The sequence below is a fragment of the Myotis myotis genome, unplaced genomic scaffold, assembly GCF_014108235.1.
Source record: "Myotis myotis isolate mMyoMyo1 unplaced genomic scaffold, mMyoMyo1.p scaffold_m19_p_3, whole genome shotgun sequence".
Classification (NCBI taxonomy): domain Eukaryota; kingdom Metazoa; phylum Chordata; class Mammalia; order Chiroptera; family Vespertilionidae; genus Myotis; species Myotis myotis.
In genome coordinates, this window is record NW_023416335.1 from 212,634,921 (window position 1) to 212,662,391 (window position 27,471).

The 27,471-nt window shown below is 63.8% G+C and overlaps 1 protein-coding gene across 3 annotated transcripts; it reads left to right on the forward strand.

Annotated features, from left to right (window-relative positions):
- Nucleotides 1-3: 3 nt before the first annotated feature.
- Nucleotides 4-25,849, forward strand: GTSE1 (G2 and S-phase expressed 1). Of its 3 annotated transcripts, XM_036300813.1 has the most exons (13): nt 4-1,287; nt 1,508-2,597; nt 3,408-3,508; nt 6,282-6,339; nt 6,443-7,046; nt 7,848-7,994; nt 15,178-15,304; nt 20,117-20,422; nt 21,756-21,819; nt 23,776-23,988; nt 24,382-24,577; nt 24,855-25,061; nt 25,415-25,849. In XM_036300813.1, exons 3-13 carry the CDS (start codon nt 3,433-3,435, stop codon nt 25,496-25,498), a joined length of 2,082 nt encoding a protein of 693 aa, XP_036156706.1. In that variant the 5' UTR covers nt 4-1,287; nt 1,508-2,597; nt 3,408-3,432; the 3' UTR covers nt 25,499-25,849. The 3 variants fall into 3 exon arrangements, with proteins under 3 accessions (XP_036156706.1, XP_036156705.1, XP_036156707.1); XM_036300812.1 differs by lacking the exons at nt 4-1,287; nt 1,508-2,597 and adding an exon at nt 2,682-2,822; XM_036300814.1 differs by lacking the exons at nt 4-1,287; nt 1,508-2,597 and adding an exon at nt 2,712-2,815.
- Nucleotides 25,850-27,471: the final 1,622 nt, after the last annotated feature.

Here is a 27,471-nt window from a genome sequence, read left to right on the forward strand (position 1 = left end):
TCACAGCCCGGGGCACCCCACCCCAGGCTGCCCTTGGGGTAACCCTCATTGTCTTCACCTCCTCTCCCAGGCAGGTTGGGAGTGAGGGAACCAGGGGGGGCAGTGACTTGCCCAGGCCACAGGGGGAGGGAGGGACCTCATCTCAGCCGCCCCTCCTCACGGGAGCACAGCCCGTGGGTGCCCTCCTGCCGCCCTGGCCACGTCCCGGGGGCATTTGGTGACATTGATGTGGGCTTGTCTCTCTTTATTCTGAACTGCACGTTGTGAAGGGGCCCCCCCACATGGTTTCTAACATGGACTGTGACCGGTCAGACCAGCGGTTCCCAACCTGTGGGTCGCGGCCTCTTTGGCGGTCGATGGACCCTTTCACGGGGGTCGCCTAAGACCATCCTGCATCTCAGATATTTACATGACGATTCATCACAGTAGCAACATGACAGTGATGAAGTAGCCACGAAAATAATGTTATGGCTGGGTCACAGCATGAGGAACTGTATTGAAAGGGCCAGGAGGTTGAGAACCACTGGGTCAGAGGAACAGAGCAGGGGAGCTGCCCGCTTTCTGGGGTGTGAGGGTTGAGCTCGGGCTGCCCTCTTGTGGCAAAAACCGAAGCATCGTGACATGTGGCTTCAATGCTCCTGCTTCCGGCGTTCACCTGGCCCCAGGTCCCCTGAGCCAGGAGGTTTCAGTTTAGTGTGCGGACAAAGCCGCCTGCCTGAGGTGAGCAGGACCCTCGAGGGGCTGGGAGATGACCCAACCCAGCCCCCTTTGAGGCCTCTCTCCAACCGGGCCTGAAGCAAGGCCATGCCTGCGTTTCCCTGTTCCTTCGGCCAATAAATCCTCCTCTTTCTAAAGCTAGAATGGCCCGGAAGACATGGCTCAGTGGTTGAGCGTTGACCTAGGAACCAGGAGGTCACGGTTCCATTTCCGGTGAGGGGCACATGCCCGGGGTGTGGGCTTGGTCCCCAGTAGGGGGCGTGCAGGAGGCAGCCGATCAATGATTCTCTCATCATGGATGTCTCTACCGCTCTCTCCCTCTCCCTTCCTCTCTGAAGTCAATAAAAACACATTAAAGTAATAATAAAGCCAGTGTGACCCTGGTTGGTGTTCCCTACACCCAACGGCTCTTGGGTGTAGCTGGGACTTGCGCCCGGTCTGTCTGGCTCCATCTCTCCTCTCCAGTTAAGCAGGATCCTGAGCCAAAGATGACGGGACTCAGAACGGAACCCAGGATCAGAGACTTGGGAGGGAGAGGCAGGGGCCAGGGGCCCAGCACATCGGAACCTGGTGAGGGTGACGAGGGAGGCTGCAGAGGGAGCCCCTAGATAGAAAAGAGGTGTCGGGGTGCCAAGATAAGCCCAAGGGGAGGCAGAGTGCAAGCCGGGTTCCTTCCAAAGCACTAACCCCTCCCCCATCTTGTCGAGCCCTCGCTCAGCTCCTGCCTGGTGCCCCGCGCTGGGCTGGGTGAGGCTGGAGGACAGAGGTGACAGACTCACCTGCCCTGCAGGAGCTCAGCGTCTCTTGAGGAGCCCGAATAGGAATGAGAAGAGAAGCGGGACCACGGCCACACGGAGTGATGGGTGTGGATGGTGTGGAACCAGGGACGAGGGGCCCAGAGGGGGCCCCAGCCGTCCTGGAAGGCCTCTTAGTGGAAGTCGGGCACAGGATGGCTTCCCCTGGACACATCTCACCTGCCTGCCCAGATCAATGGCTCGACGTCACCCCTGAAAAGGGTGTCTCCCTCCAGAGTTGGGGAATGGGGAGGAGGCGCTGTTCCCTCCCCAGTCCCTCCGCCCCTCCCTCCTTCAGCCCCTGTTAATGAGCCAGAGCTTCCTGACACTGGTCTGGGCGGAGCCCCAAGGGTCAAGTGTGGTCGTCTAAGCTGCCTGGCCTGGCCACCAGTCAGCCCCTCTCAGGCCAGGGGTCTCCTGCTGGCTCCAACAGGTGCACTCCCCATGCAGACCCCTCACCTGGCCACCGGACCCTGCCTGGAGGTGCACCCCTCCAACCTGCTCCCAAACCCCCCAACCAATCCAGCTCCAGGAGGCTGTAAAGCCCAGGGCAGGCTCCTGCCACCCCTCTGGCCCTGCCCAGGCCCTGATCACTGTCCCCCGCGGCCAGAGAGCTCCTGCTCCAGGGGCACAAACCGCGGTGTCCAGTACCAAGTGACCAGGTCTCCTTACTGGACTAGGAACCGCGTGCAGCTTTGCAAAGCAGGCAGATGAACCTGCCTCGTCTAGTCTCTACAACACTCTACGACAGGAATTTAACTGTCTCCATTTACAGCTGAAGAGCGGGGATCAGAACCCACATCCCTGGCCCCATGCTAAACCTGCAGGTTCACCGAGCGGGGCTCTAAGCAAACCCCGCCCGGGTCTGCCCTGACCTCCGGCCTGCGCAGCACATCTGCGCGCCGAGGCAGTGCGCACGCGCGCCACGCTCCTCCTCCCAGGCGCGCGGACTACAACCCCCAGGATGCACCGGGCATGACGACCTCGCAGAGCCCTTTTCAAACCGGCCAATCGCAGCGCGCGCCGCTCCCGTCGCGCCCAGTTTAAATCCGGGGCGGAGGCGTGTGGGTCGGGGCGTCACAGCAGGTACGGGTGTGGGGCTCTCGGGGGGTTGGGGCCGGGCCGGGGCGGGGTCGGGGGAGGGGGGGGCCCCCCGCAGAGGTCCTCGCGCATGCTCCGTCGGGACTTTGGTAACCGAAGCCCCCAGCATACCTGTCGGACTACTTCGGGATCCGTTGCCGCCGCCCGAGTGTCCAGGCCTGGCTCGGACGCGCAGCCGCCGCCGTGGAGGAGCGCGGTCCGGGGTGCGGGGTACGGGGTACAGGGTGCGTCGTGGAGGATCTGGAGCTGCAGCCCAGGCGGCTTCTAGGCCCGAGTCCCTGTCCGCGCTGCCGGGCGCACGCTGCTGGGCGCCCCTGAGCGGAGGACCCGGGCCTGGGCCGAGCCCTGCTCACCTGCCCCCTCCTCCCTGCTCACCTGCCCCCTCCTCCCTGCTCACCTGCCCCCTCCTCCCTGCTCACCTGCCCCCTCCTCCTGCTCACCTGCCCCTCCTCCCTGCTCACCTGCCCCCTCCTCCCTGCTCCCCTGCCCCCTCCTCCCTGCTCTCCTGCCCCTTCCTCCCTGCTCACCTGCCCCCTCCTCCCTGCTCACCTGCCCCCTCCTCCCTGCTCACCTGCCCCCTCCTCCCTGCTCACCTGTCCCCCTCCTCCCGGCTCACCTGTCCCCCTCCTCCCGGCTCACCTGTCCCCCTCCTCCCTCCTCACCTGCCCCCTCCTCCCTGCTCACCTGCCCCCTCCTCCCTGCTCACCTGCCCCCTCCTCCCGGCTCACCTGTCCCCCTCCTCCCTGCTCACCTGCCTCCCTCCTCCCTCTTCACCTGCCCCCCTCCTCTCTGCAGACACAGACTTGCTGGTAGCTCCGGGATGGAAGGAGGCAGCAGCGGCGGGCCCCCAGCCAGCCAGGCAGGAGGAGCGGAGACGGAGGTTCCCAGGAAGGATGGTACGTCTGGTCCTGCAGCGCGTGGCTGGGGGGTGCGGGGGGGGGGGGCGCTCAGTGGGGGTCGGTGGAAGGGTCCTCCCGTGAGAACTGGATGTGCTCATAAGGGCCCGGCCTGTGCTCTGTACCATGGGCTCATGGTGCCCGTCGTGGAGGGCTTCGCCTCCATCCCCCTTGTTTGTGAAGTCTCCCCCGAGGAGCAGGGCGCGTCACTTCCTCTTCTGATTCCCCGTGGGCTGTGCTGTCACTGCCCTCCCGCGGTGGGTGTCTCGTGTCCTGCTGTTGCACATGCCGCTGCCACAGGTAACAGTGGATGGTCTGTGGGAGACCTTCCGGGAGGAGGCTCCTGGGCCGGAGGCGGGCGCCTTGGTTTTGGTAGGTGCTGCCAGGCACCCTGGCGGTGCCGCTGGGACGGGTGGCAGACTCCCTCTTCCCACAGCCAGCCTGCCGGGTGGGAAGTGGGAGTTGGCGCGAGGTTTCTTTGGCGTGACTTTTGTTTTTTGAGGGAGGCTGGGCTTCCTGGCATAGGTGTAAGAACTCTCCATTTTACTCCCGTGCATTTCATCTGTTCATGTTCTGTGTCCGTCCGCCCATCCCGCTGTCAGTTGTCTTCTTAGCGGCGTGCGGGCACCGTTCACGAGGGCAAACATGCTTGTCCCTCTGAATGGTGTCTTTTAACTTGGCTCCTGGCGGCTTTGGCCAGGCAGAGGTTTAAATCGTTTTTTACGTATCGGACCAGCAGCCTTTCCTGTACGGCTCCCAGTTGGGTGTCACAGCCCTCCACGCTCAGCGTGTAAAACAATGTCCCCTGGCTAATGACTCTTTCAGGGTTTCATTTTTTAAAATTATATCTTCGACTTATTTGAAACTTAGCCTGGTATGGTATGAAGTGTGGATCAAACGTTACATATATATATTTTCCCCACAACTCAATACCATTTACTGAACAATTCGTTTTCCCCTTTTATTTGATGTGTTACTTTTATGATATACTAAACTTCTTATATTCACCTTGTCTGTTTCTTGTTAGGTTTCTTCATAGGTATTTTGTATTTTTTTTTTTTTAGTGGTTGACTTTTTTTTTAAAATATATTTTATTTTATTGATTTTTTACAGAGAGGAAGGGAGAGAGATAGAGGGTTAGAAACATCAATGAGAGAGAAACATCGATCAGCTGCCTCCTGCACATCTCCTACTGGGGATATGCCCGCAACCCAGGTACATGCCCTTGACCGGAATCGAACCTGGGACCCTTCAGTCCGCAGGCCGACGCTCTATCCACTGAGCCACACCGGTTTCGGCAAGTATTTTGTATTTTTTGCTGCTGCTGTAAATGCGGTCTTTCTCCCATGTATTTTCTAGATGGGAAAGCCATTGATTGCTGTGTGGCTCGGTTGGTTGGAGCATCGTCCCCATACACCAACAAGGTCGCGGGTTCGATTCCCAGTCAGGGCACATGCCTAGGTTTTGGGGTCGATTCCCAGTCAGGGCGCTTACGGGATCGATGTTTCTCTCTCACATCAGTAAAACATACCCTCGGGTGACGATTGAAGAAAAAAACGCTAAATAACAAAATAAAGCCTGTTTCCTAGGAAATTATCCATTCAGTCAAATCCTTATGTATGTGCATGGAGTTGAGCAAACGAGCCGCTGAGTCTTTTACTGTCCTCCCTCTGGTTTGTTTTGCTTATTTCTTTTGTGCATTTATGCTTCTCCCTTTCCCTGATTGAGTCTAGTTAGGACATTAGGATATTTTCCGTTTTACGGTTTTGCTGAGCATGCTGCGTTGTTTATCAGGGACCAGTGAGACGTGCGTGGTGAAGGCCTGGGTGAGTTTGATTGAAGTGTCAGTTCCTTAGCTGGACAGTGGGAACGTGGGAGAGTTGGACGTCTGTGTCCTGGAGGAGCTCACAGTCTCGTTGGGGCCACAGGAGGGAGGGTCTGGAGCCATTTACGGACCGAACGGTGAGGCGGCGCAGGTGGAGGGCAGCGCCTGGTGCTGCGGGAACCCGGCGAGGGGGGGAGGGGGAGGAGCAGGAGGTCCCCCAGCAGAGGGACCCCGGCCGGAGCCGGTGCTCTGTGAGGGGGGTCGGGCTCAGGAGGCACCAGGTGGGAGTGTGGGTGGAGCACACGGTGCAGTGTGGCCTGGGGGCTCCGATGGGCTCGAAGAAGAGGTGACAGCCAGCAGGCCCGTCCACTTCCGGAGTCCCTATGCGCTTGAATAACACGGAACCTGGTTCCGAGGGGAACAGCTGTTCGTGGTTGGGAAGCGGGGTTATCGGAAAATGTCCTGTACCTGACACTGCCTGGGAGAGCCGCGGGGTGACGGAGAGCCGCGGGGTGACGGCGAGGGCAGGTCAGACCGTGTCTGTAAACCCAGGCCTTGGGCTTTGGAACCGCTTAGCAAACACGGAAGAGCCGATGCTATATTTTAAAAAGAAAATGGGAAAAAAAAAGATAATCTAGAGCCCCCTATGAAAATGTGACTATTAAAAATGATGGGATCCAACGAAGGGCTTGTATGCATGCACATAAGCATAACCAATGGACGCAAGACACTGGGAGTGGGGAGGCCGGGGAAGGCCAAGGGGGAACAAAAGGAGATATATGTACTACTCTTTGTAATACTTTAAGCAATAAAACAAGATTAAAAAAAAAAAAAAGATGGTAAGTGACGCTGTGGGGAGTGAAAGTTGGTCCTAGTGGTGATAGCGATAGAGATGGATGTTTTCCTGTTTATCAGCCCGCCCTAAAGTAACGGTGACTCTCCCCCCAGACGTCCTGCTTCTGGCCGATGAAAAGTTTGACTTCGACCTGTCGCTGTCTTCTTTGAGGTAAGAAGCTGCGTCTTCTTCCCTGGCCTCGGGCATAACCACATTCAGTGAACTCTCCCACGCACAGGCCAGCGCTACTCACAGTCCTTCTCTCCCGAAATAGTGCGAATGAAGACGACGAGGTCTTTTTTGGGCCCGTTGGGCACAAGGAAAGGTGTGTCGCCGCCAGCCTGGAACTCGGCCACCCAGGTCCAAGCCCCCCACAGCCTCCTTCCTCGGTGTCAGAAAGTCCCTTCCGCTGGAGCCCTCTCGCCGGGGAGAAGTTCGTGGAAGTTTACAAGGAAGCGCGCCTCCTGGCCCTGCAGATCGAGAGCAGCAGCCGGAGCGCGGCCCCCCCGGCCCCGGCCGGGCCCGAGGACGCGGGCAGCCAGGGCGTTGAACGGTTCATACAGGAGTCGAGGTTAAAGATGCTCCTGTTCGAGAGGGAAAAGGAAGCCCAGAAAAGCCCCAACTCCCTGAAGAGGGAGACGTACTGCCTGTTGGACAGTCCTGCCAGCGGCCCGCAGCTGCCAGGAAGCCAGCCCGCCTCGGGCGTGGGCCCCGCCGGGGCACAGGGCCCACCGGGCTCTTCTCGGCCTTTGCCCGTGGAAACAAGCCCCGCTCGCCCTCCACGCCTGGCAGTCCCTCAGAAAAAGGTGGCCAGCAGGTTGCCGCCGCCCCGGGCCTCGTCTGCCAGGGGAGGGAGCCTGCCCGTGGCCGCGGAAAAGGTAGGCACGGCCGCCCCACGCTGACCCGGCCTGGTTCCGAGCCTGTGGTTCAACCCTTGGGGGTAGGGGGCTAGGGGTGCTGCTCCGAGGGCTCACAGCAGTGGGGGAGCAGCGCCTGCAGGGACTGGGCTTGGGGTGGACATGGGCCCGGCCGCCTTGCTAATGTGAGGCCTTGAAAACACCTCCTCCGAAGTTCTGGTTGACGTCTTTTCTTGGATTTTGTTACAACGTTGGACGTTCACCCAATTCATTTACTTAATAAGCAACTTCCAAAAACTCCCCCTCCCGGGATAGCCATGCGTCCTGCTCCTCCCCTGTGACTCAGTTTCGACACTTTACTCGGGGTTTAGCAGGGGACTGTCCTGGGAGGTGGCAATGGACAGGGGTGCCGGTGGGGTGGTCGGCCAGCGCCGGAGCTGTGGTCCTGGAGGCTTGGGGGGCAGCAGGGGCTGTGGACTCGGCAGGGTTCTCTCTGAGGAGTGGCTGCAGCCTGTGCCTGGCCCTCTGCTCCCGCCCTGGGCAGGCCTCCGCTGGGCCAGGCGTGGAGCACTGACGCTGTGACGTGGTTAGCGGTTTAGGTGAATGCAGCGCCTCACCAGGGCCTAGAAATCCTTTCTTCCCACTCCAAGCTCACCTCCTGCACCACACGACCCCCCTGCCAGCCCCGAAGGGCCGGCTGCAGCGCCTGCAGAGCCGGGACCAAGGGGCGAGGGGCGTGCCTGCAGCGGTGCCGAGCGAAGCCCTAGGGTGTCCATTTGTTAAGCACCCGGCAGCGCTCACATCCCACTGTGACATTTTCAGCCTCCGAAAGAGAAGCCGGCCAGTCCTTCCAAGATGAAAATCCCACACGAGAAGGAACCCCATGGGGCTGCCCGGGATGCCACCACCCTGCCAGCCAGCAGGAGCCACTTGGTCCAGGGCAAGCGATCGCTCCCTGCTCCAAACAAGGTGGGTGGCAGGGACTGCGGTGGCGGGGCCTGAGCGAGGGCGTGAGGGCAGCGTGTGTGTGTGTGTGTGTGTGTGTGTGTGTGCGCGCGGGGCCTGAGCGAGGGCGTGAGGGCAGCGTGTGTGTGTGTGTGTGTGTGTGTGCGGGGCCTGAGCGAGGGCGTGAGGGCAGCGTGTGTGTGTGTGTGTGTGTGTGTGCGGGGCCTGAGCGAGGGCGTGAGGGCAGCGTGTGTGTGTGTGTGTGTGCGCGGGGCCTGAGCGAGGGCGTGAGGGCAGCGTGTGTGTGTGTGTGTGTGTGTGTGGGGCCTGAGCGAGGGCGTGAGGGCTGCGTGTGTGTGTGTGTGTGTGTGTGTGTGCGGGGCCTGAGCGAGGGCGTGAGGGCAGCGTGTGTGTGTGTGTGTGTGTGTGTGTGTGCGGGGCCTGAGCGAGGGCGCGAGGGCAGCGTGTGTGTGTGTGTGTGTGTGTGTGTGTGCGGGGCCTGAGCGAGGGCGTGAGGGCAGCGTGTGTGTGTGTGTGTGTGTGTGTGCGGGGCCTGAGCGAGGGCGTGAGGGCAGCGTGTGTGTGTGTGTGTGTGTGTGTGTGTGGGGCCTGAGCGAGGGCGTGAGGGCAGCGTGTGTGTGTGTGTGTGTGTGTGTGGGGCCTGAGCGAGGGCGTGAGGGCAGCGTGTGTGTGTGTGTGTGTGTGTGTGTGTGCGGGGCCTGAGCGAGGGCGCGAGGGCAGCGTGTGTGTGTGTGTGTGTGTGTGTGTGTGTGTATGTGCGGGGCCTGAGCGAGGGCGCGAGGGCAGCGTGTGTGTGTGTGTGTGTGTGTGTGTGTGTGCGGGGCCTGAGCGAGGGCGTGAGGGGAGCGTTGTGTGTGTGTGTGTGTGTGTGCGGGGCCTGAGCGAGGGCGTGAGGGCAGCGTGTGTGTGTGTGTGTGTGTGTGCGGGGCCTGAGCGAGGGCGTGAGGGCAGCGTGTGTGTGTGTGTTGTGTGTGTGTGCGGGGCCTGAGCGAGGGCGTGAGGGCAGCGTGTGTGTGTGTGTGTGTGTGTGTGGGGCCTGAGCGAGGGCGCGAGGGCAGCGTGTGTGTGTGTGTGTGTGTGTGCGGGGCCTGAGCGAGGGCGTGAGGGCAGCGTGTGTGTGTGTGTGTGTGTGTGCGGGGCCTGAGCGAGGGCGTGAGGGCAGCGTGTGTGTGTGTGTGCGGGGCCTGAGCGAGGGCGTGAGGGCAGCGTGTGTGTGTGTGTGTGTGTGTGTGTGCAGGGCCTGAGCGAGGGCGTGAGGGCAGCGTGTGTGTGTGTGTGCGGGGCCTGAGCGAGGGCGCGAGGGCAGCGTGTGTGTGTGTGTGCGGGGCCTGAGCGAGGGCGCGAGGGCAGCGTGTGTGTGTGTGTGTGTGTGTGTGCGGGGCCTGAGCGAGGGCGTGAGGGCAGCGTGTGTGTGTGCATGTGTGTGCGGGGCCTGAGCGAGGGCGTGAGGGCAGCGTGTGTGTGCGTGTGTGGGGCCTGAGCGAGGGCGTGAGGGCAGCGTGTGTGTGCGGGGCCTGAGCGAGGGCGTGAGGGCAGCGTGTGTGTGTGTGTGTGTGTGTGTGCGGGGCCTGAGCGAGGGCGCGAGGGCAGCGTGTGTGTGTGTGTGTGTGTGTGTGTGCGGGGCCTGAGCGAGGGCGTGAGGGCAGCGTGTGTGTGTGCGTGTGTGTGCGGGGCCTGAGCGAGGGCGTGAGGGCAGCGTGTGTGTGTGTGTGCGGGGCCTGAGCGAGGGCGTGAGGGCAGCGTGTGTGTGCGGGGCCTGAGCGAGGGCGTGAGGGCAGCGTGTGTGTGTGCGGGGCCTGAGCGAGGGCGCGAGGGCAGCGTGTGTGTGTGTGTGTGGGGCCTGAGCGAGGGCGCGAGGGCAGGGTGTGTGTGTGTGTGGGGGGCCTGAGCGAGGGCGCGAGGGCAGCGTGTGTGTGTGTGTGTGGGGCCTGAGCGAGGGCGCGAGGGCAGCGTGTGTGTGTGTGTGTGTGTGTGTGTGTGTGTGCGGGGCCTGAGCGAGGGCGCGAGGGCAGCGTGTGTGTGTGTGTGCGGGGCCTGAGCGAGGGCGCGAGGGCAGCGTGTGTGTGTGTGTGTGTGTGTGTGTGTGTGTGTGCGGGGCCTGAGCGAGGGCGCGAGGGCAGCGTGTGTGTGTGTGTGCGGGGCCTGAGCGAGGGCGTGAGGGCAGCGTGTGTGTGTGTGTGTGTGTGTGCGGGGCCTGAGCGAGGGCGCGAGGGCAGCGTGTGTGTGTGTGTGTGTGTGTGTGTGTGTGTGTGTGCGGGGCCTGAGCGAGGGCGCGAGGGCAGCGTGTGTGTGTGTGTGTGTGTGTGTGTGTGTGTGTGCCGGGCCTGAGCGAGGGCGTGAGGGCAGCGTGTGTGTGTGTGTGTGTGTGTGTGCGGGGCCTGAGCGAGGGCGCGAGGGCAGCGTGTGTGTGTGTGTGTGTGTGTGTGTGTGTGCGGGGCCTGAGCGAGGGCGTGAGGGCAGCGTGTGTGTGTGTGTGTGTGTGTGTGGGGGGCCTGAGCGAGGGCGCGAGGGCTGCGTGTGTGTGTGTGTGTGTGTGTGCGGGGCCTGAGCGAGGGCGTGAGGGCAGCGTGTGTGTGTGTGTGTGTGTGTGTGTGCAGGGCCTGAGCGAGGGCGTGAGGGCAGCGTGTGTGTGTGTGTGTGTGTGTGCGGGGCCTGAGCGAGGGCGCGAGGGCAGCGTGTGTGTGTGTGTGGGGCCTGAGCGAGGGCGTGAGGGCAGCGTGTGTGTGTGTGTGTGTGTGTGTGCAGGGCCTGAGCGAGGGCGTGAGGGCAGCGTGTGTGTGTGTGTGCGGGGCCTGAGCGAGGGCGTGAGGGCAGCGTGTGTGTGTGTGTGTGTGTGCGGGGCCTGAGCGAGGGCGTGAGGGCAGCGTGTGTGTGTGCGGGGCCTGAGCGAGGGCGTGAGGGCAGCGTGTGTGTGTGTGTGTGTGTGTGTGTGTGTGTGTGTGCGGGGCCTGAGCGAGGGCGTGAGGGCAGCGTGTGTGTGTGTGTGTGTGCGGGGCCTGAGCGAGGGCGTGAGGGCAGCGTGTGTGTGTGTGTGTGTGTGTGTGTGTGTGTGTGTGCGGGGCCTGAGCGAGGGCGCGAGGGCAGCGTGTGTGTGTGTGTGCGGGGCCTGAGCGAGGGCGTGAGGGCAGCGTGTGTGTGTGTGTGTGTGTGCGGGGCCCGAGCGAGGGCGTGAGGGCAGCGTGTGTGTGTGTGTGTGTGTGTGGGGCCTGAGCGAGGGCGTGAGGGCAGCGTGTGTGTGTGTGTGTGTGTGTGTGCGGGGCCTGAGCGAGGGCGTGAGGGCAGCGTGTGTGTGTGTGTGTGTGTGTGTGTGTGGGGCCTGAGCGAGGGCGTGAGGGCAGCGTGTGTGTGTGTGTGTGTGTGTGTGTGGGGCCTGAGCGAGGGCGTGAGGGCAGCGTGTGTGTGTGTGTGTGTGTGTGTGTGTGCGGGGCCTGAGCGAGGGCGCGAGGGCAGCGTGTGTGTGTGTGTGTGTGTGTGTGCGGGGCCTGAGCGAGGGCGTGAGGGCAGCGTGTGTGTGTGTGTGTGTGCGGGGCCTGAGCGAGGGCGTGAGGGCAGCGTGTGTGTGTGTGTGTGTGTGTGTGTGTGTGTGTGCGGGGCCTGAGCGAGGGCGCGAGGGCAGCGTGTGTGTGTGTGTGCGGGGCCTGAGCGAGGGCGTGAGGGCAGCGTGTGTGTGTGTGTGTGTGTGCGGGGCCCGAGCGAGGGCGTGAGGGCAGCGTGTGTGTGTGTGTGTGTGTGTGGGGCCTGAGCGAGGGCGTGAGGGCAGCGTGTGTGTGTGTGTGTGTGTGTGTGCGGGGCCTGAGCGAGGGCGTGAGGGCAGCGTGTGTGTGTGTGTGTGTGTGTGTGTGTGGGGCCTGAGCGAGGGCGTGAGGGCAGCGTGTGTGTGTGTGTGTGTGTGTGTGGGGCCTGAGCGAGGGCGCGAGGGCAGCGTGTGTGTGTGTGTGTGTGTGTGTGTGTGCGGGGCCTGAGCGAGGGCGCGAGGGCAGCGTGTGTGTGTGTGTGTGTGTGTGTGTGTGTATGTGCGGGGCCTGAGCGAGGGCGCGAGGGCAGCGTGTGTGTGTGTGTGTGTGTGTGTGTGTGTGTGCGGGGCCTGAGCGAGGGCGTGAGGGCAGCGTTGTGTGTGTGTGTGTGTGTGTGCGGGGCCTGAGCGAGGGCGTGAGGGCAGCGTGTGTGTGTGTGTGTGTGTGCGGGGCCTGAGCGAGGGCGTGAGGGCAGCGTGTGTGTGTGTGTGTGTGTGTGTGTGCGGGGCCTGAGCGAGGGCGTGAGGGCAGCGTGTGTGTGTGTGTGTGTGTGTGTGGGGCCTGAGCGAGGGCGTGAGGGCAGCGTGTGTGTGTGTGTGTGTGTGTGCGGGGCCTGAGCGAGGGCGTGAGGGCAGCGTGTGTGTGTGTGTGTGTGTGTGCGGGGCCTGAGCGAGGGCGTGAGGGCAGCGTGTGTGTGTGTGTGCGGGGCCTGAGCGAGGGCGTGAGGGCAGCGTGTGTGTGTGTGTGTGTGTGTGTGTGCAGGGCCTGAGCGAGGGCGTGAGGGCAGCGTGTGTGTGTGTGTGCGGGGCCTGAGCGAGGGCGTGAGGGCAGCGTGTGTGTGTGTGTGCGGGGCCTGAGCGAGGGCGCGAGGGCAGCGTGTGTGTGTGTGTGTGTGTGTGTGCGGGGCCTGAGCGAGGGCGTGAGGGCAGCGTGTGTGTGTGCATGTGTGTGCGGGGCCTGAGCGAGGGCGTGAGGGCAGCGTGTGTGTGCGTGTGCGGGGCCTGAGCGAGGGCGTGAGGGCAGCGTGTGTGTGCGGGGCCTGAGCGAGGGCGTGAGGGCAGCGTGTGTGTGTGTGTGTGTGTGTGTGTGCGGGGCCTGAGCGAGGGCGCGAGGGCAGCGTGTGTGTGTGTGTGTGTGTGTGTGCGGGGCCTGAGCGAGGGCGTGAGGGCAGCGTGTGTGTGTGCGTGTGTGTGTGTGTGCGGGGCCTGAGCGAGGGCGTGAGGGCAGCGTGTGTGTGTGTGTGCGGGGCCTGAGCGAGGGCGTGAGGGCAGCGTGTGTGTGCGGGGCCTGAGCGAGGGCGTGAGGGCAGCGTGTGTGTGTGTGTGCGGGGCCTGAGCGAGGGCGTGAGGGCAGCGTGTGTGTGCGGGGCCTGAGCGAGGGCGTGAGGGCAGCGTGTGTGTGTGCGGGGCCTGAGCGAGGGCGCGAGGGCAGCGTGTGTGTGTGTGTGCGGGGCCTGAGCGAGGGCGCGAGGGCAGCGTGTGTGTGTGTGTGCGGGGCCTGAGCGAGGGCGCGAGGGCAGCGTGTGTGTGTGTGTGTGTGTGTGTGTGTGTGTGTGCGGGGCCTGAGCGAGGGCGCGAGGGCAGCGTGTGTGTGTGTGTGCGGGGCCTGAGCGAGGGCGTGAGGGCAGCGTGTGTGTGTGTGTGTGTGTGTGCGGGGCCTGAGCGAGGGCGCGAGGGCAGCGTGTGTGTGTGTGTGTGTGTGTGTGTGTGTGTGTGTGCGGGGCCTGAGCGAGGGCGCGAGGGCAGCGTGTGTGTGTGTGTGTGTGTGTGTGTGTGTGCGGGGCCCTGAGCGAGGGCGTGAGGGCAGCGTGTGTGTGTGCGTGTGTGTGCGGGGCCTGAGCGAGGGCGTGAGGGCAGCGTGTGTGTGTGTGTGCGGGGCCTGAGCGAGGGCGTGAGGGCAGCGTGTGTGTGCGGGGCCTGAGCGAGGGCGCGAGGGCAGCGTGTGTGTGTGTGTGTGTGTGTGTGTGTGTGCGGGGCCTGAGCGAGGGCGCGAGGGCAGCGTGTGTGTGTGTGTGTGTGTGTGTGTGTGTGCGGGGCCTGAGCGAGGGCGTGAGGGCAGCGTGTGTGTGTGTGTGTGTGTGTGTGCGGGGCCTGTGCGTGGGCGTGAGGGCAGCGTGTGTGTGTGTGTGTGTGTGTGCGGGGCCTGAGCGAGGGCGTGAGGGCAGCGTGTGTGTGTGTGTGCGGGGCCTGAGCGAGGGCGTGAGGGCAGCGTGTGTGTGTGTGTGTGTGTGTGTGCAGGGCCTGAGCGAGGGCGTGAGGGCAGCGTGTGTGTGTGTGTGCGGGGACTGAGCGAGGGCGTGAGGGCAGCGTGTGTGTGTGTGTGTGTGTGCGGGGCCTGAGCGAGGGCGTGAGGGCAGCGTGTGTGTGTGCGGGGCCTGAGCGAGGGCGTGAGGGCAGCGTGTGTGTGTGTGTGTGTGTGTGTGTGTGTGTGTGCGGGGCCTGAGCGAGGGCGTGAGGGCAGCGTGTGTGTGTGTGTGTGTGCGGGGCCTGAGCGAGGGCGTGAGGGCAGCGTGTGTGTGTGTGTGTGTGTGTGTGTGTGTGTGTGTGCGGGGCCTGAGCGAGGGCGCGAGGGCAGCGTGTGTGTGTGTGTGCGGGGCCTGAGCGAGGGCGTGAGGGCAGCGTGTGTGTGTGTGTGTGTGTGCGGGGCCCGAGCGAGGGCGTGAGGGCAGCGTTGTGTGTGCAGGGCCTGAGCGAGGGCGTGAGGGCAGCGTGTGTGTGTGTGTGTGTGTGCGGGGCCTGAGCGAGGGCGTGAGGGCAGTGTGTGTGTGTGTGTGTGTGCGGGGTCTGAGTGAGGGCGTGAGGGCAGCGTGTGTATGTGTGTGTGTGTGTGTGTGCGGGGCCTGAGCGAGGGCGTGAGGGCAGCGTGTGTGTGTGCGTGTGTGTGCGTGGCCTGAGCGAGGGCGTCAGGGCAGCGTGTGTGTGCAGGGCATGTCTCTGAATGACAGTTGGGTATGAGGTTGAAGGGTGATGCCCGGGAGGCGCGTGGTGAGGTGTGAAGAGCAGGCCGCGTGCAGTGGGGCCTGGCCTCTGCCCCCGGAGCGTGCGGGTCAGGAAGTCACCTCCCTGGCACTGAGGGTCTGACCCGGGGCTGCTCCCGCGGCCTCACGGGCCCTGCGTGGGGCGAGGGACGCCCGTGTCTGCAGCCTCAGCTCCTCGCAGGCCTGGCCTCGCCGTCCCTCCGCCGTCGGCTTCTCCGCACGGTGGCCACGCAGCGTGCGAGCTTGTCCAGCTGCCCCAGCTGGGCCCACGGCGGCTGACCCTGGGCCTGGGGGCTCCACGTCCCAGCCGCTCCCCACGGCGGCTCAGGCCACAGCGCATGCCGCTTGTCCTTCATCTTCTCTCATTTGAGATGATAATTATTCATTGGTTAAAATTTAATTAAAACCCGACTTTTGCAGAAACAAGAGCGGGAGGCTAATGAGCTCGTTGGTGATTTTTAATGTTTCATTCCAGCTGGGGCTGAAGAAGACGCAGCTGAGGCTTCCCGGAGGCGCGGGGGGTCCTGCACGACAGCCCTGCGCCCGGGGGTCTGTCCCGGGCGGGAGCGCCGGCCTGGGCGCCTCCCCGGCGGCCGGCAGAGGTAAGGCGGCAGGCGCTCTGCTCCGACCCGGCTGGCCATCCCTCTGAGACAGCTTTTCAGACCTGCTTGGGCTCAGCAGAAGGTTCTGGAAGGCTTGTGGTCTGAGGCCGGAGGGGGTCAGCGTCCCTGCCCTCGGGGTGCTTCCCCTCCCGGGGAGAGGCTCACGCAGAGGGCATTGCCGTGTTGGGGGTGTGGCCGTCACAAAGGGGCGTGTGCGGGTCCCTGAGAGCAGCCCGGGGGGGAGGCCACGGGGCGAGGGCATAAGAACAGGCTGTGCCGGGGAGGTTAGTGCCGAGGACCCTCCCACTCCTGGAGGAGGGGCTGCCCCTGGTGGGGAGGGCAGGCCCCCTCGGAGGCGGCAGGAAAGGCCTGGTCTGTGGGAAGGACTCGCCCTCTCCAGGCTCCGCCTGCCGTCCAGGCACACGGCGTGGCCTGTGCTCAGGGTGTGGAAGTGGGGGCTGTGATTTGGACCTGACTGCGTGGGGCGTTCAGGAACCCAAGTTGTTTCCTTGTCTTGAGGGCTGAGGGGAGACCTCCCGCTGTTCTGTGGGCCTCAGCTCGGGAGGCACGTGGCGCAGCAGCTCTGTGGCACAGGTTAGGGCGCCCGTCTGCCGCGCTGGGGCAGGTGTCTGCACTCCTCGCTCTGGGGAAGGTCGGGGCGACTGACTGGGGCTCTCTGTCCACAGCAGAACCCCTGCAGCCGAATCCGGGAGTGTGGGAGCAGCCGGATCTGGGATCCGGGAGTGTGGGGGCAGCCGGATCTGGGATCCGGGAGTGTGGGGGCGGCCGGATCTGGGATCCGGGCGTGTGGGGGCGGCCGGATCTGGGATCCGGGAGTGTGGGGGCGGCCGGATCTGGGATCCGGGCGTGTGGGGGCGGCCGGATCTGGGATCCGGGCGTGTGGGGGCGGCCGGATCTGGGATCCGGGCGTGTGGGGGCGGCCGGATCTGGGATCCGGGAGTGTGGGGGCGGCTGGACCTGGGATCTGGGCGTGTGGGGGCAGGAACATGGTGCTAATCATGCTCTTAAGGTGCTTTTGTGATTTTTTGCTAACGCTCACCCAAGGATAGTTTTTCACTGACTTGTAGAGAGAGTGGAAAGGAGGGAGGGAGGGAGAGAGAAACATCGATGTGAGAGACACATGGACTGGGTGCCTGCCGCATACACTGGACAGGGGCCAGGGAGTGGACTTGCAACCCAGGTACAAGCCTCTGCCCGGGAATCGGACCTGAGACCCCGTGTCTGGGAGCTGGCGCTCTCACCACTGCACAGCCAGCCAGGGTTTAGGGTTTTCTTTGAGACCCTTTGCTAGAGCAGCCGAAGCAGGACGGGTCGAAGTGAGAGTGCGGCTCGGCCCGAGGGGCGAGGAGGAGGCGCGGACTGGAAATGAGAACCTCCCGTGGGACCAGGCGGGGAGAGGAGAACAAGGCCCTCGTGCCGCTAGCGGAGGGAGAGGGTTAGAGACCGTCTCCCGGGAGGGCGAGTGGCTAGAAATCAGGCGCACGGGAAGCCTCAGAAGAAAAGTCGGGCCGGTCACGGCTGGGCAGCCGGCGGGCACCGTGTTGTGGGAACGTGGAGGAGGCCGCTGAGGGCAGCTCTGCCGCCCGCGCGTGTCTGGCTCAGCACGTGCCGCCCGCGGGCTTTTGTTCCAGCAGGGGCTGCGGCGGGCTGTCGGCCGTGCTCAGCCGAGGAGCATGCCGGGATAGGGGTGCTGACGGCTGACACTGGTGGGACAGTCCCAGGGGGAGGGTGGCCCCAGGCGTGTGGACAGCCACGTCCGGGAGGTAAGGAATCAGGCTCCTCCCACTCACCCGGAGTGTGATGAGGAGATGGTCCCCGGGCACAGGTCCAGCCTCACTAGCCAGAGCCTGGCAGCCAAACCCCAGCGCTGGTCCGGGGGCCGCTCCTGTGGGATCGCCTCAAGCCGCTGAAGGACGTGCCCTGTGCGTTGTGCTTCTGATGCAGTAGATGCCGTTGGGACCACAGGACTCACCACTCTAGTGCGGGAGACGCAGCCAGCGGGGCGGACTGTGGAGCAGCTGGGCGGGTCTGATTCGAGGGGAGACAAATGGTGCTCTGAACACAAGCTGAAGGGAAACTTTGGGTCCAGTGCTCGTCAGCCCCGCTCGGTCCCCACAGGAGGCAGCTCCCCCTTCAGTTCACTCCGGGCAGGCGGCACTGGCCGGCGATGTGACCCTGCACCCCGGTCGGGACACAGAGACTCAGGGCCAACACCAAGGCCGCCTGTGCAGCCGCCGCCGCCTGCAGAGCAAGGGGAACATGAGAAGTTTATCAACAGGCACTGAGGCCTCCCTCGCTCGAAGCAGCTGCCTTCAGGGACGTGGTGGGGGTGTCCTGACCCTCAGAGGGATGAGGTGGGGAGGCGGCCCTGAGGCAGCCACGCTCCAGCTGACCTTTCTGCAGACACCTGCCGTGGGCCGTTTGCCCGTCGTGCGGGTGCCGCCTGCCAGCCACACGCAGCCCCTCTTCCTGGTGAAGCGGCGCTGTCTCACACCGTTAGGAACATCTCTGACCAGGCCAACCCGTGTGGTGGCTATTGGCAGCCGAGGACTCGCACCCCGGTCTCTGCGGCTCGGGGCGACAGCGCTCATCCTGCAGCTGGAGGGTGAACGCAGGGCACACAGATGGCCAGCTGAGGAGGAGCTTGGCCCCCACGGGTCGGCCGGAGCCCCCACGGCATCGGCGGGAGCCCCCATGGCATCGGCGGGAGCCCCCACGGGTCGGCCGGAGCCCCCACGACATCGGCAGGAGCCCCCACGGGTCGGCGGGAGCCCCTCAGCAGCTGGGCTCCCACATTGGGGAGTGAGAAACCTGGGGCGTTCTGATGGAGGCGCAGTTTCAATAGCCTCACACAAAGAAGTCTGCAAGTGTATTACGCACAGTCCCAGAAATGGGGGCAGTGAGCCTGGAAAGGCAGCCCCCACCCCAGGTCACGGGGAGCAGGAGACAGAGCGGGAGAGGCGTTGGGGGAGGTCACTGGCATTGTGCAGGCTTAGGTCTCGGTGGTTATTTTTAAAGGTGCCCGGGAAAAGCACAACAGGAACCTGGGGTGGCAGTGCTAAGCTCAGGTCCTGTGTAAGGGACAGGCCCCGGTTGTGAGCGGGCCCCGGTTGTGAGCGGGCCCCGGAGCGAGCGGGTCTTGGGTGCGAGCGGGTCTTGGGTGCGAGCGGGCCCTGGTGCGAGCGGGTCCCGGGTGTGAGCGGGTCCTGGGTGTGAGCGGGTCTTGGGTGCGAGCGGGCCCCGGTTGTGAGCGGGCCCCGGGTGCGAGCGGGCCCCGGGTGCGAGCAGGTCTTGGGTGCAAGTGGGCCCTGGGTGCGAGCGGGCCCCGGGTGCGAGCGGGTCTTGGGTGCGAGCGGGCCCCGGGTGCGAGTGGGTCTTGGGTGTGAGCGGGCCCCGGGTGCGAGCGGCCCCAGGTGCGAGCGGGTCCTGGGTACGAGCAGGCCCCGGGTGCGAGCGGGTCTTGGGTGCGAGCGGGCCCTGGTACGAGTGGGTCTTGGGTGTGAGCGGGTCCTGGGTGTGAGCAGGCCCCAGAGCGAGTGGGCCCCGGGTGCGAGCGGGCCCCGGGTGTGAGCAGGTCCTGGGTGTGAGCAGGCCCCAGAGCGAATGGGCCTCGGGTGCGAGCGGGCCCCAGGTGTGAGCCGGCCCCGGGTGCGAGCGGGTCTTGGGTGCAAGCGGGCCCTGTTTCGAGTGGGGTTGTCATCCTGTAAAATGCCCGGCAGAACTCCCAGCGCTGCATCCTCACGGCGCTCCAGGGGGTGGGGTCAGTGCCGACGTGGGATCAGGAGGAGTGGGGCCCGGTGAGCCCTGGCCGTGACCTGCCGGGGTCCAACCCCAGCAGGTCCAGGGGTCCCCAAAGGTGTGGATGGAGTCGGCGAAGAAGGAAGGACACGGAGACAGCATTCAGTTGATCAGCAGCCTAGCCAGGATCTCTAGCCAGGATCTCCAGCCAAGTTCTGGTCTGGATCTCCAGCGAAGTTCTGCTTAGGATCTCCAGCTAGGTTCTGTGTCCATGTTCCCTCGCTAGGTTCTCCAGCCAGGTTCTGTCCAGGTTCTCCAGCCAGGTTCAGTCACCAGGTTCTAGTCAGGTTCTTTTGCCAATTTCTGTAGTCAGGTTCAGTCCAGGATCTTTTGCCATATTCTCTCCAGCGAAGTTCTTCTGTCTGTAGGTTCTATGTAGGTTCTGTGGTGGTTCTGTCTTCTTACATCTGCATTTATACCAGTTGATTCCAATCCTATCAATCTCTATTCCAAAGGTTAGGGCGTTTCTTATCTCCATTCCAGGGAGTAAAGATTATGTAGCTTAAGCATGATTGTTCGTAGTTAAAGTGATTAATTACCCGCCTGGCACTTTAGTTAAGAGGTTTTATTCCCTCCCTAACTTCAGGGGAAAATCCCTACCTGGGGAAACAACCTTTCTCAGAGACCTTGGTTAAAACACATAGTGCCAAGAAGGTGAGAACAGTATGCCATATATGCCAGGTCCCTTGAAACAGCAAGCATGGACCGGCTCTCGGCAGTGACCGGGTGGCTGTGGAATGGCCCTCGGCACACGCGCTCGGCCACGGGCAGCCTGGTCGCCCTGCATGTGAGGATGCTGCCTGATGGACACAGAAGGTTGTTCCCCACGTCCTGTGCTTCCTTGTGCGGAAATCGCCCTGACGGTCGCCGTCTTCACTGGGAAGCGTGTGAAGTCGACGCGCTGAGGAGAGCACGTCTCCCGTGCGTGCTGACCCCACGAATTAGAAACAGCAGAGCCTGAGTGACACCCAGACTGTGTGTCTCCCCTTCCAGCCAAATCCAGCGAGCGCCCCAGCGTCTCTGCAGCCCGCGCCCGGCCTCCCGACCCCCGCCAGTCGGGCCGCGCGAGAGCCCCTGCCGTCCGGCCGGTCGCCCAGCTGCCCGTGGCGCCCACCGCCCTGGCTCTCACGCAGCCACAGACGCCAGAACAGGGGGGCGGGCGGCTGAGCCCTCGGCCCAGTCTGTCCCGCTCTCAGCTGCACGGCCCGGGCAGCGCCAGGCGGGCCTCCTTCCTGATTTCCCAGACGAAGGCTCCGCCCACCCCGACGAGTCAGTTTAAAATCCCCGCGTTTCCTCCCGGTGAGTAAACGACAAATTTTAATGGGGTTTTAAAATAATGAACAAGTTGTATTTAAAGTTTATAAAATGGTATTTAAAGTTGGAAAGCCTTGGTGACGGCCTCTGCGGTCCTCTCCCTCCGTGGCTCAGCTCGTCTGGACGAGCAGCTGTGGGTGCGTGTCCTCCGCCCCGCCCCCACGCACACGTGCTCCTCTGCTGCCCTGGAGGCGGTCTCTTGCTGTTTCAGCGTTTTGATTATTACAGATTTTCTTTTTAGTATATTTGTATGGATTTCAGAGAGGAAAGGAGACGGAGATAGAAACATCCATGATGAGCCCTAGCCAGTTTGCTCAGTGGATAGAGCATCGGCCTGCAGACCAAAGGGTCCCGGGTTCGATTCCGGTCAAGGGCACGTACCTTGGTTGCAGGCTCCTCCCTGGAGGCAACCAATCGATGTGTTTCTCTCACATCAATGTTTCTCTCTGTCTTTCTCTCTTCCACTCTTCCTAAAAATCAATGGAAAATATCCTCAGGTGAGGATTAACAGGTAAATAAAAATAAAACTTATTTTTTAAAAAAGGAACATCAATGATGAGAGAGAACCATGGACCGGCTGCCTCCTGCACGCCCCACACTGGGGATAGAGCCCACAACCCGGGCCTGTGCCCTGACCGGGAATTGAACTGTGACCTCCTGGTTCACAGGTTGATGCTCACTGAGCCACACCGGTGGGCACAATGGGAGGGGACACTGCAGGGCAGTGCCTCGCCCGCCCTTCCCCTTGGGGCTGGGGCCTGGCCCTGCGACCTTGGACGCCCCTGAGAGTGGGAGCCAGTGTCGTTAGGGGTGACGCGTGGGGCTGCAGCCTGGGGTCTCGCTCGGCCCCCACCCGCCTGTCGTCACCTCGAGATGAGGAGAGAGCACCAGAAACACTCGTCAGCCACAGGCCTCGTGGCAGCAATGGGACCTCCAAGGATGACTGGGGTGCCCTGGATCAGGGAAATGAGGACGCGGGGGCTTGGGGGGCTCGCCTGGAGCCAGACCCGTTAGCGCTGCTGCCATGGGCGAGCGCCTGCTGACCTTGAACCCGGCCGAGTCGAGTTTGCCTCGTCTTCATCTCGTTCCCAGCCCCTCCTGCCTGTGGTGGCAGCCAGCCCGAGGCGGGTGGCAGGGCCCCTCTTCGGCACCAGCGCTGGGCCTGAAGCCCTGCCTGGGGGTGGGTCCCCCGGGGGCTTGTCTGAGCGTCTTTTCACGCCACCCCCGGCACCTTGGGAATATGGCCCGGGCAGCGAGGAGCCCAGCCAGGGCCTGGCCGCCTGATCTGTTGGACTGACTGACCTCCTCTCCCCCTCAGGTGACAGCACGACGCCTAGGTTCTCTGGGGCACGGAGGCTGCAGTCCTGCACGTCGGCGGGAAGGTAATGACCGATGTGACTATAAACACGAACCACCTGCTGACGGCTCACAGTGCTCGGCAAACGCAGGCCCCACCGCCCGCCACACTGTGCGCCTTCGCCCAGGTTCCCGGGGCCCCTCCTACATCCACCAAGGGTCACGGGTACGGTCTCGCCTCTGGCAGCACAGACCCCAGGCTGAGGGGTGGTCTCAGCCGGGTGCACGGCGCAGCCGCCTTCACAGCGTTGGGGTGCCCGTGCAGCCCCAGAAATTCCAACGGCTCTGGGTGCAGACCTGCCCCGCAGGCCTCCCACGTGACCCATCTGTCCCGCAGTGGGGACCGCTGGTTGGTCCCTAGACGCGGTTGAGTCCCAGCTCCCATTCCTGCTTAGAGCTGGTGTCGGTGCCCCACACTTCTGACCCCTCAGCCGTGTGGTGGGTGGTACTGAGCCCAGCACTGCAGGTCCCGCGTAGGAATGTGTGTGCACAGCCCTGGGAGGTCTGGCCCATGCGGGAGGCGTGCAGACCCACGTCGCCTTTATTGGCACAGATGCTCCCCGGGAAGACATCCAGGGTAAGGCCACCAGAGCCAGTGTGAACACAAAGGCGTCAGCATGCCCCCCTCCCGCCCTTTCTGATGACCGGGTCCCCGCTGCTCGCTGAGGACGGGTGACGGGGGGACACAGCCCCAGCCCTGCTCAGTCCTGTGCCATAAAGGTGGGGGGGGGGGGCGGGGGCAGTGATCCCAGGCGGGTCCTGGCCTGCGCCCGCCTGAGGCCAAGGTGGGAGCGCTGCTGGACCTCGGGGTTGGGTGGGCCAGACAAGCCCTGGGTCCGGACACCGGGGAGGCCTGGTCCTGGCTCTGCCGGCAGCCTGGGCTGCCTGCGCGTTGGCACCCGCTTCTTGCTTGTGGACTTGAGGCACGTCATGGGGGGGCCGGTGCTTGCTGTCCCCTCCAGCGCAGCGGGAGCCCACCCCGCAGACGGCCGCCTGCTCACCCACCGCCCTGCTTCCTTTTTGCAGCGAGGACAGCACCTGCCTCTCAGGGTGACTGGATGCCACTTGTTTGTGGCATTATTTTTTTTAAAAATATATGGATTTTTTACAGAGAGGAAGGGAGAGGGGTAGTTAGAAACATCGATGAGAGAGAAACATCGATCAGCTGCCTCCTGCACACCTCTTACTGCGGATGTGCCCGCAACCAAGGTACATGCCCTTGACCAGAATCAAACCTGGGACCCTTCAGTCCTCAGGCCGACGCTCTATCCACTGAACCAATCCGGTCAGGGCTTGTGGCTTTATTTTTACTTGCTTCCCCCGGAGTGTGTGGCGGAGCTGCCAGCGTCCGGGATGAGGGACGTAGGGCGGATTCGAGAGCCTCGCAGGGCGCGGCAGCCGTGCTGTCGGCCCCTCCTGCCCGGCCTGGAGGTCCCCGGCCAGGGAGGGTGCAGGTCCGGGTCAGGGTCTGAGAGCAGAGCCTCCTGGACAGATGGCGGAGCCGGGGGTGTCCTCCCCGACCCCATGTGTCGGGGGCCCGGACTTGCTGATTGTAAAGCAACAGCGACTGGACCCCGCCTCAACATAAACCACAGGCCCTGTGGCGGCGGGGGGGGGGGGGGGGGGCGCGTGGGAACAGGTGCCCCGGCGAAGCATCTGTGTTCACATCGGCTCTGCTGGCCTTAACCTGCTGTCCTGTGGGGCTGTCTGCCAGTAAAGGTGGCATCGGTCTCCGGACCTCCCGTGCAGCTGTCCTCAGGCCCCTGTAACGTTCAGGCACGTCTGACGGGCGCCTGTGAGGACAGCGGTGGGCCTAGCCCCGGAGGCACCGGAGGCACCGGAGGCCACGCCAGGCATGGCTGGCGGCAGGCACGGACCCACTGGCTGTGCTGCTGGAAGCTGTTCTGCAGAAACAGGGCTTCCCGCCGCGTGAGCACCTCGGTCTGTGACGACGGCTGTGCTCCACGGTCCTGTCCTCCCAGGGTGGCCCACAGCACTCCCGCACCGCGCCCCTCAGGGCCGGCCAGGACCCCCGCCAGCACCACACGCGCGTCCGGCCTGCCCACGCCCACCGGCCGTCGGCTCTCTGGCCTCCCATTGGTGACCCCTAGCACCGTGCCCAGGACCCTGGCTTCTCCCCTGTGCGTGTCCACTCGGCAGCTGTCATCTGAGCCCCGGAGGACATCTGCAGGGAGGTAAGAGGAGGCCGCAGGGAGGCGAGACGAGGCCGCAGGGAGGCGAGAGAGGAGGCCGCAGGGAGGCGAGACGAGGCCGCAGGGAGGCGAGAGAGGAGGCCGCAGGGAGGCGAGAGAGGAGGCCGCAGGGAGGCGAGAGATGAGGCCGCAGGGAGGTGAGAGAGGAGGCCGCAGGGAGGCAAGACGAGGCCGCAGGGAGGCGAGAGAGGAGGCCGCAGGGAGGCGAGACGAGGCCGCAGGGAGGCGAGAGACGAGGCCGCAGGGAGGCGAGACGAGGCCGCAGGGAGGCAAGAGGAGGCTCCAAGGGGATATGATGAACTGCCCCAGGGAGGGGCAGCAGGCCCAGCACCAGCCGCACAGACTCCCACTCACAGGCTTTCCCTCCGCCCGCAGAGCTACGCTGGGGAACGGGGGCAGCCAGGCGGTGGCCCCAGGTTCCGACGTGTCCTCGGACGGGAGTCTTTCTCCGGCTGTGCCGCAGGCTCTCAGCTTTTCTCCAGAGAAGAGCGAGGCCGCCGTTTCAGAAAGTGCTGCCGCAGAGCGAGTGCTGGACGCGGCCCAGCCCCCTGAGGAGGCGGCCCCCCGAGAGGTAAAGGAAACGACTCCTGGTCGTGGGGCCGCAGAGCCAGCCTGTGCCCGGTGACCCGAGGGGCCGGGTGCAAGGTCGAAGGGGAAGTGGGGGGGTGAGTTCAGTGGGAGCAGCAGGGTTGGCCACTGGCAGGAGGGAGGTGCACGGGGCGGGCAGCTCTCCCCAGGGCCCATCCCCGCCCTCCCGGCTCCCACAACATGAGCACCTGGCATTGCCAGCTGCTTCCCGGTGACGGGCAGGAAGCGCGAGCGGTGCCTCAATCCCTGTGCCCCTGCAGGCTGTCCTCGTGGACGTCCCGCTGGGCCAGCGCGTCACGCCAAGCACTGGGTGCCCCCTCGGCGACCACCCTCTCATCGACCTGAGCCTCACCCCAGAGGCTCCCGTGGCTTCGGGACCTGGAAGTCGGCCTCTGCTTGACCTCCTGGCGAACACCCCAGACACGGACAGGAAAGCCACGGCCAAGCCGCTCCCCGGGGTGGGACAGGTGAGGCGGGTGGGATGGGTGAGGGTGGGACGGGTGAGGCGGCGGAGGGCCCGGCTTTGGCCTCAGGGGGTCTCGGTTCTGGGTTTGCTCCTCAAGTCCCAGACATGTGACCCTGGAGTGGCCTTGGAGGCCTCCGAGGGCAGCAGGCCTCGGGCCCACCTCATCCCTGGGTGCCAGAGCTCCAAGTTCCCGCCCCCTGAGGAGTCCTGCCCAGGCCCCGGGGGTGAGGGGCATAGCTGTTGAGGGACCAGGTGCTTCGGGGGGTGGCGTTTCCTCCCGCTTCCCCGTGCCCCTGGGAGGGTGCACGGCTGGGAGGCCCGCGGCAGGGCGCCTGCTCACCCCTTCCCTCGCAGCTCATAGACCTGTGCTCGCCGCTGATCCAGCTGAGCCCCGAGGCCAACAAGGAGAACATGGACTCGCCGCTCCTCAGGTTCTGAGGGCAGAGCCGCCTTCACCTCCGTCTCCCTGTGAGCACACACCGTCCGCGCGTGGCTCCAGCCCTCAGACGCCCGCTTTAGGAGAAATTATATTGGAAAAAGGTTTAAAAACCTCAGGGAAATTCCCCGGGGGTGGGGGCTGTGGGATGGGGCGTTGGCCACCTGTGGTCACTGCCGCCACTCCCTGCGCGGTGCCCGTCGGAAGTCCACATGAACTTTATGAATCTTTTTTATGTAAAATAGCAAATGACTATTTTAAGAACTAAGTTTGTATAAAAGTTAAGTATTCTAGGTTTAAGTTAAATTGTAAAATAAGCGAAAATATATTAAAGCATATCTTGGTTTCAAATATACATGACTTTTTATCATTCTAATCCGCATGTGATGTGAGATTTATATTGTCCAAACTTCGAAATGTACTGTGGCTGCCGATGGGGGCCGAGGGCACGGCGCTGGTTGAGGCCAGGCTGAGAAGCCCCGAGGGGCCTCACTGGTACAGGAACCTTAAAAGGACTGGCAGAGCCGACTGCTGGCTGCCGGAGGCGGCGGTGCGGTGGTGAGATGGGTGAAGGTGGTCAAAGGTATAAACTCCAGTTATTAACAGTCACAGGAATGTAACCAAAAAAAATGTGAATAAAAATGGGTTTAAATGTAGCCCGGGGTCTGGGGCAGGTGGAACGGTCTGCGCTTTCAGTGGGCGCCAGGGACTGGGCTGAGCTGGCTGCAGGCCTGAGGAGGCTGCGGCTGGGCGGGGTGCAGCATGGAGGGGGGCTGTGGGTGGCCCCTGGCTGTGTTCCCAGCAGGAGCCGCCTGGGGGCGACAGCGGGAAGCCCTGGCAGCTCAGGGCCCCTGCTCAGCGTGTGGCCTGAAAGATGGATCTGTGTAGATACCTGTTGGTGAGGAAATTTCCGTCAGAAACGCTGTAATTGGGAGCCTGGGTCCCCGAGGGCTGACGGAGGGCGCTGGGATGTGAGCCCCCATTGGGAAGACGACTGCTGTGGTCCCAGGAGTAGGACCATGAAGGGAGCAGGGATGGCGTGCGGTGCCCGGAGGGGACGCTGGGAAGATGCCCGAGGTTTGTGTTCCCACCTGGACTTGTCCCGAGTCACCAGCCGAGGCAGGCCTGCCGGAGGGGCACGCGGGGCGCCAAGCTGAGAGTACCCGTGGGCCCACAGCTCTCCTCTTCCCCGCCCTCTGCTCCGGGGGCGGCAGCGGGACCAGGACGCAGTTAGTGCCTCGAGGGTCACCAGACGCCTGGCCTCTCTGTTCACAGGAGAAGACCGAGGCCTGGGACCGAACTCACTGGACAAGCATTTATGAGGACTCATATGGGGAGGCTGTGTTTCTGCTGGATACAGTGGGGTGCGAAGCTCATGCACCCTGTCTTCTGGGGGCTTAGGTTTGGTGGGAGAGGGGCCGAATGGGGCTCCAGCCGTCCTCTGCACCGAGGGCTGAGCTGCTGTTCCCGGCCCCCTCCTCCGCCCTCCCTCCCCAGGCTGCCTGGGCCCAGGGGCTCTGCCTGCTCTGCAGTGTCCCTGCGGTTCGAGTCATTGGACTTTAATTCCTTCAAGCAGGTGGGAGAGGCCCCCACCCAATGTTAGGTAAAGCACCCCCTTCCCACCTGCTCCCCCCTGGCTGTCCTGGGCCCTAACCTGCCCGCGCACACAGGGCAGGAGGAGCGCTGAGCTCCGGGGCAGCACTTTCCGTCCAGCGGTGGGAGCTCCCCGCTGCCACAGGATGGCCGCCTTCCTGGGCTCCGCAGGCCCTGCGTCACATGAGTATGGCATCTCTGAAATCCATGGAATTACAGCGCTGTGGGCAAGGGGCCTGGGCTGGCATTGTCTTTGCCATGGTGGGTCCACCCACAGACCTGCATTTACATGGAGGTTAAAGACTTGGAGCTACAAAGCAGCTAAGAGATTTAATGGAGAAGCAGCAGAAAACTTGTCGCCAATGCATCCTTCCCTTCGTGG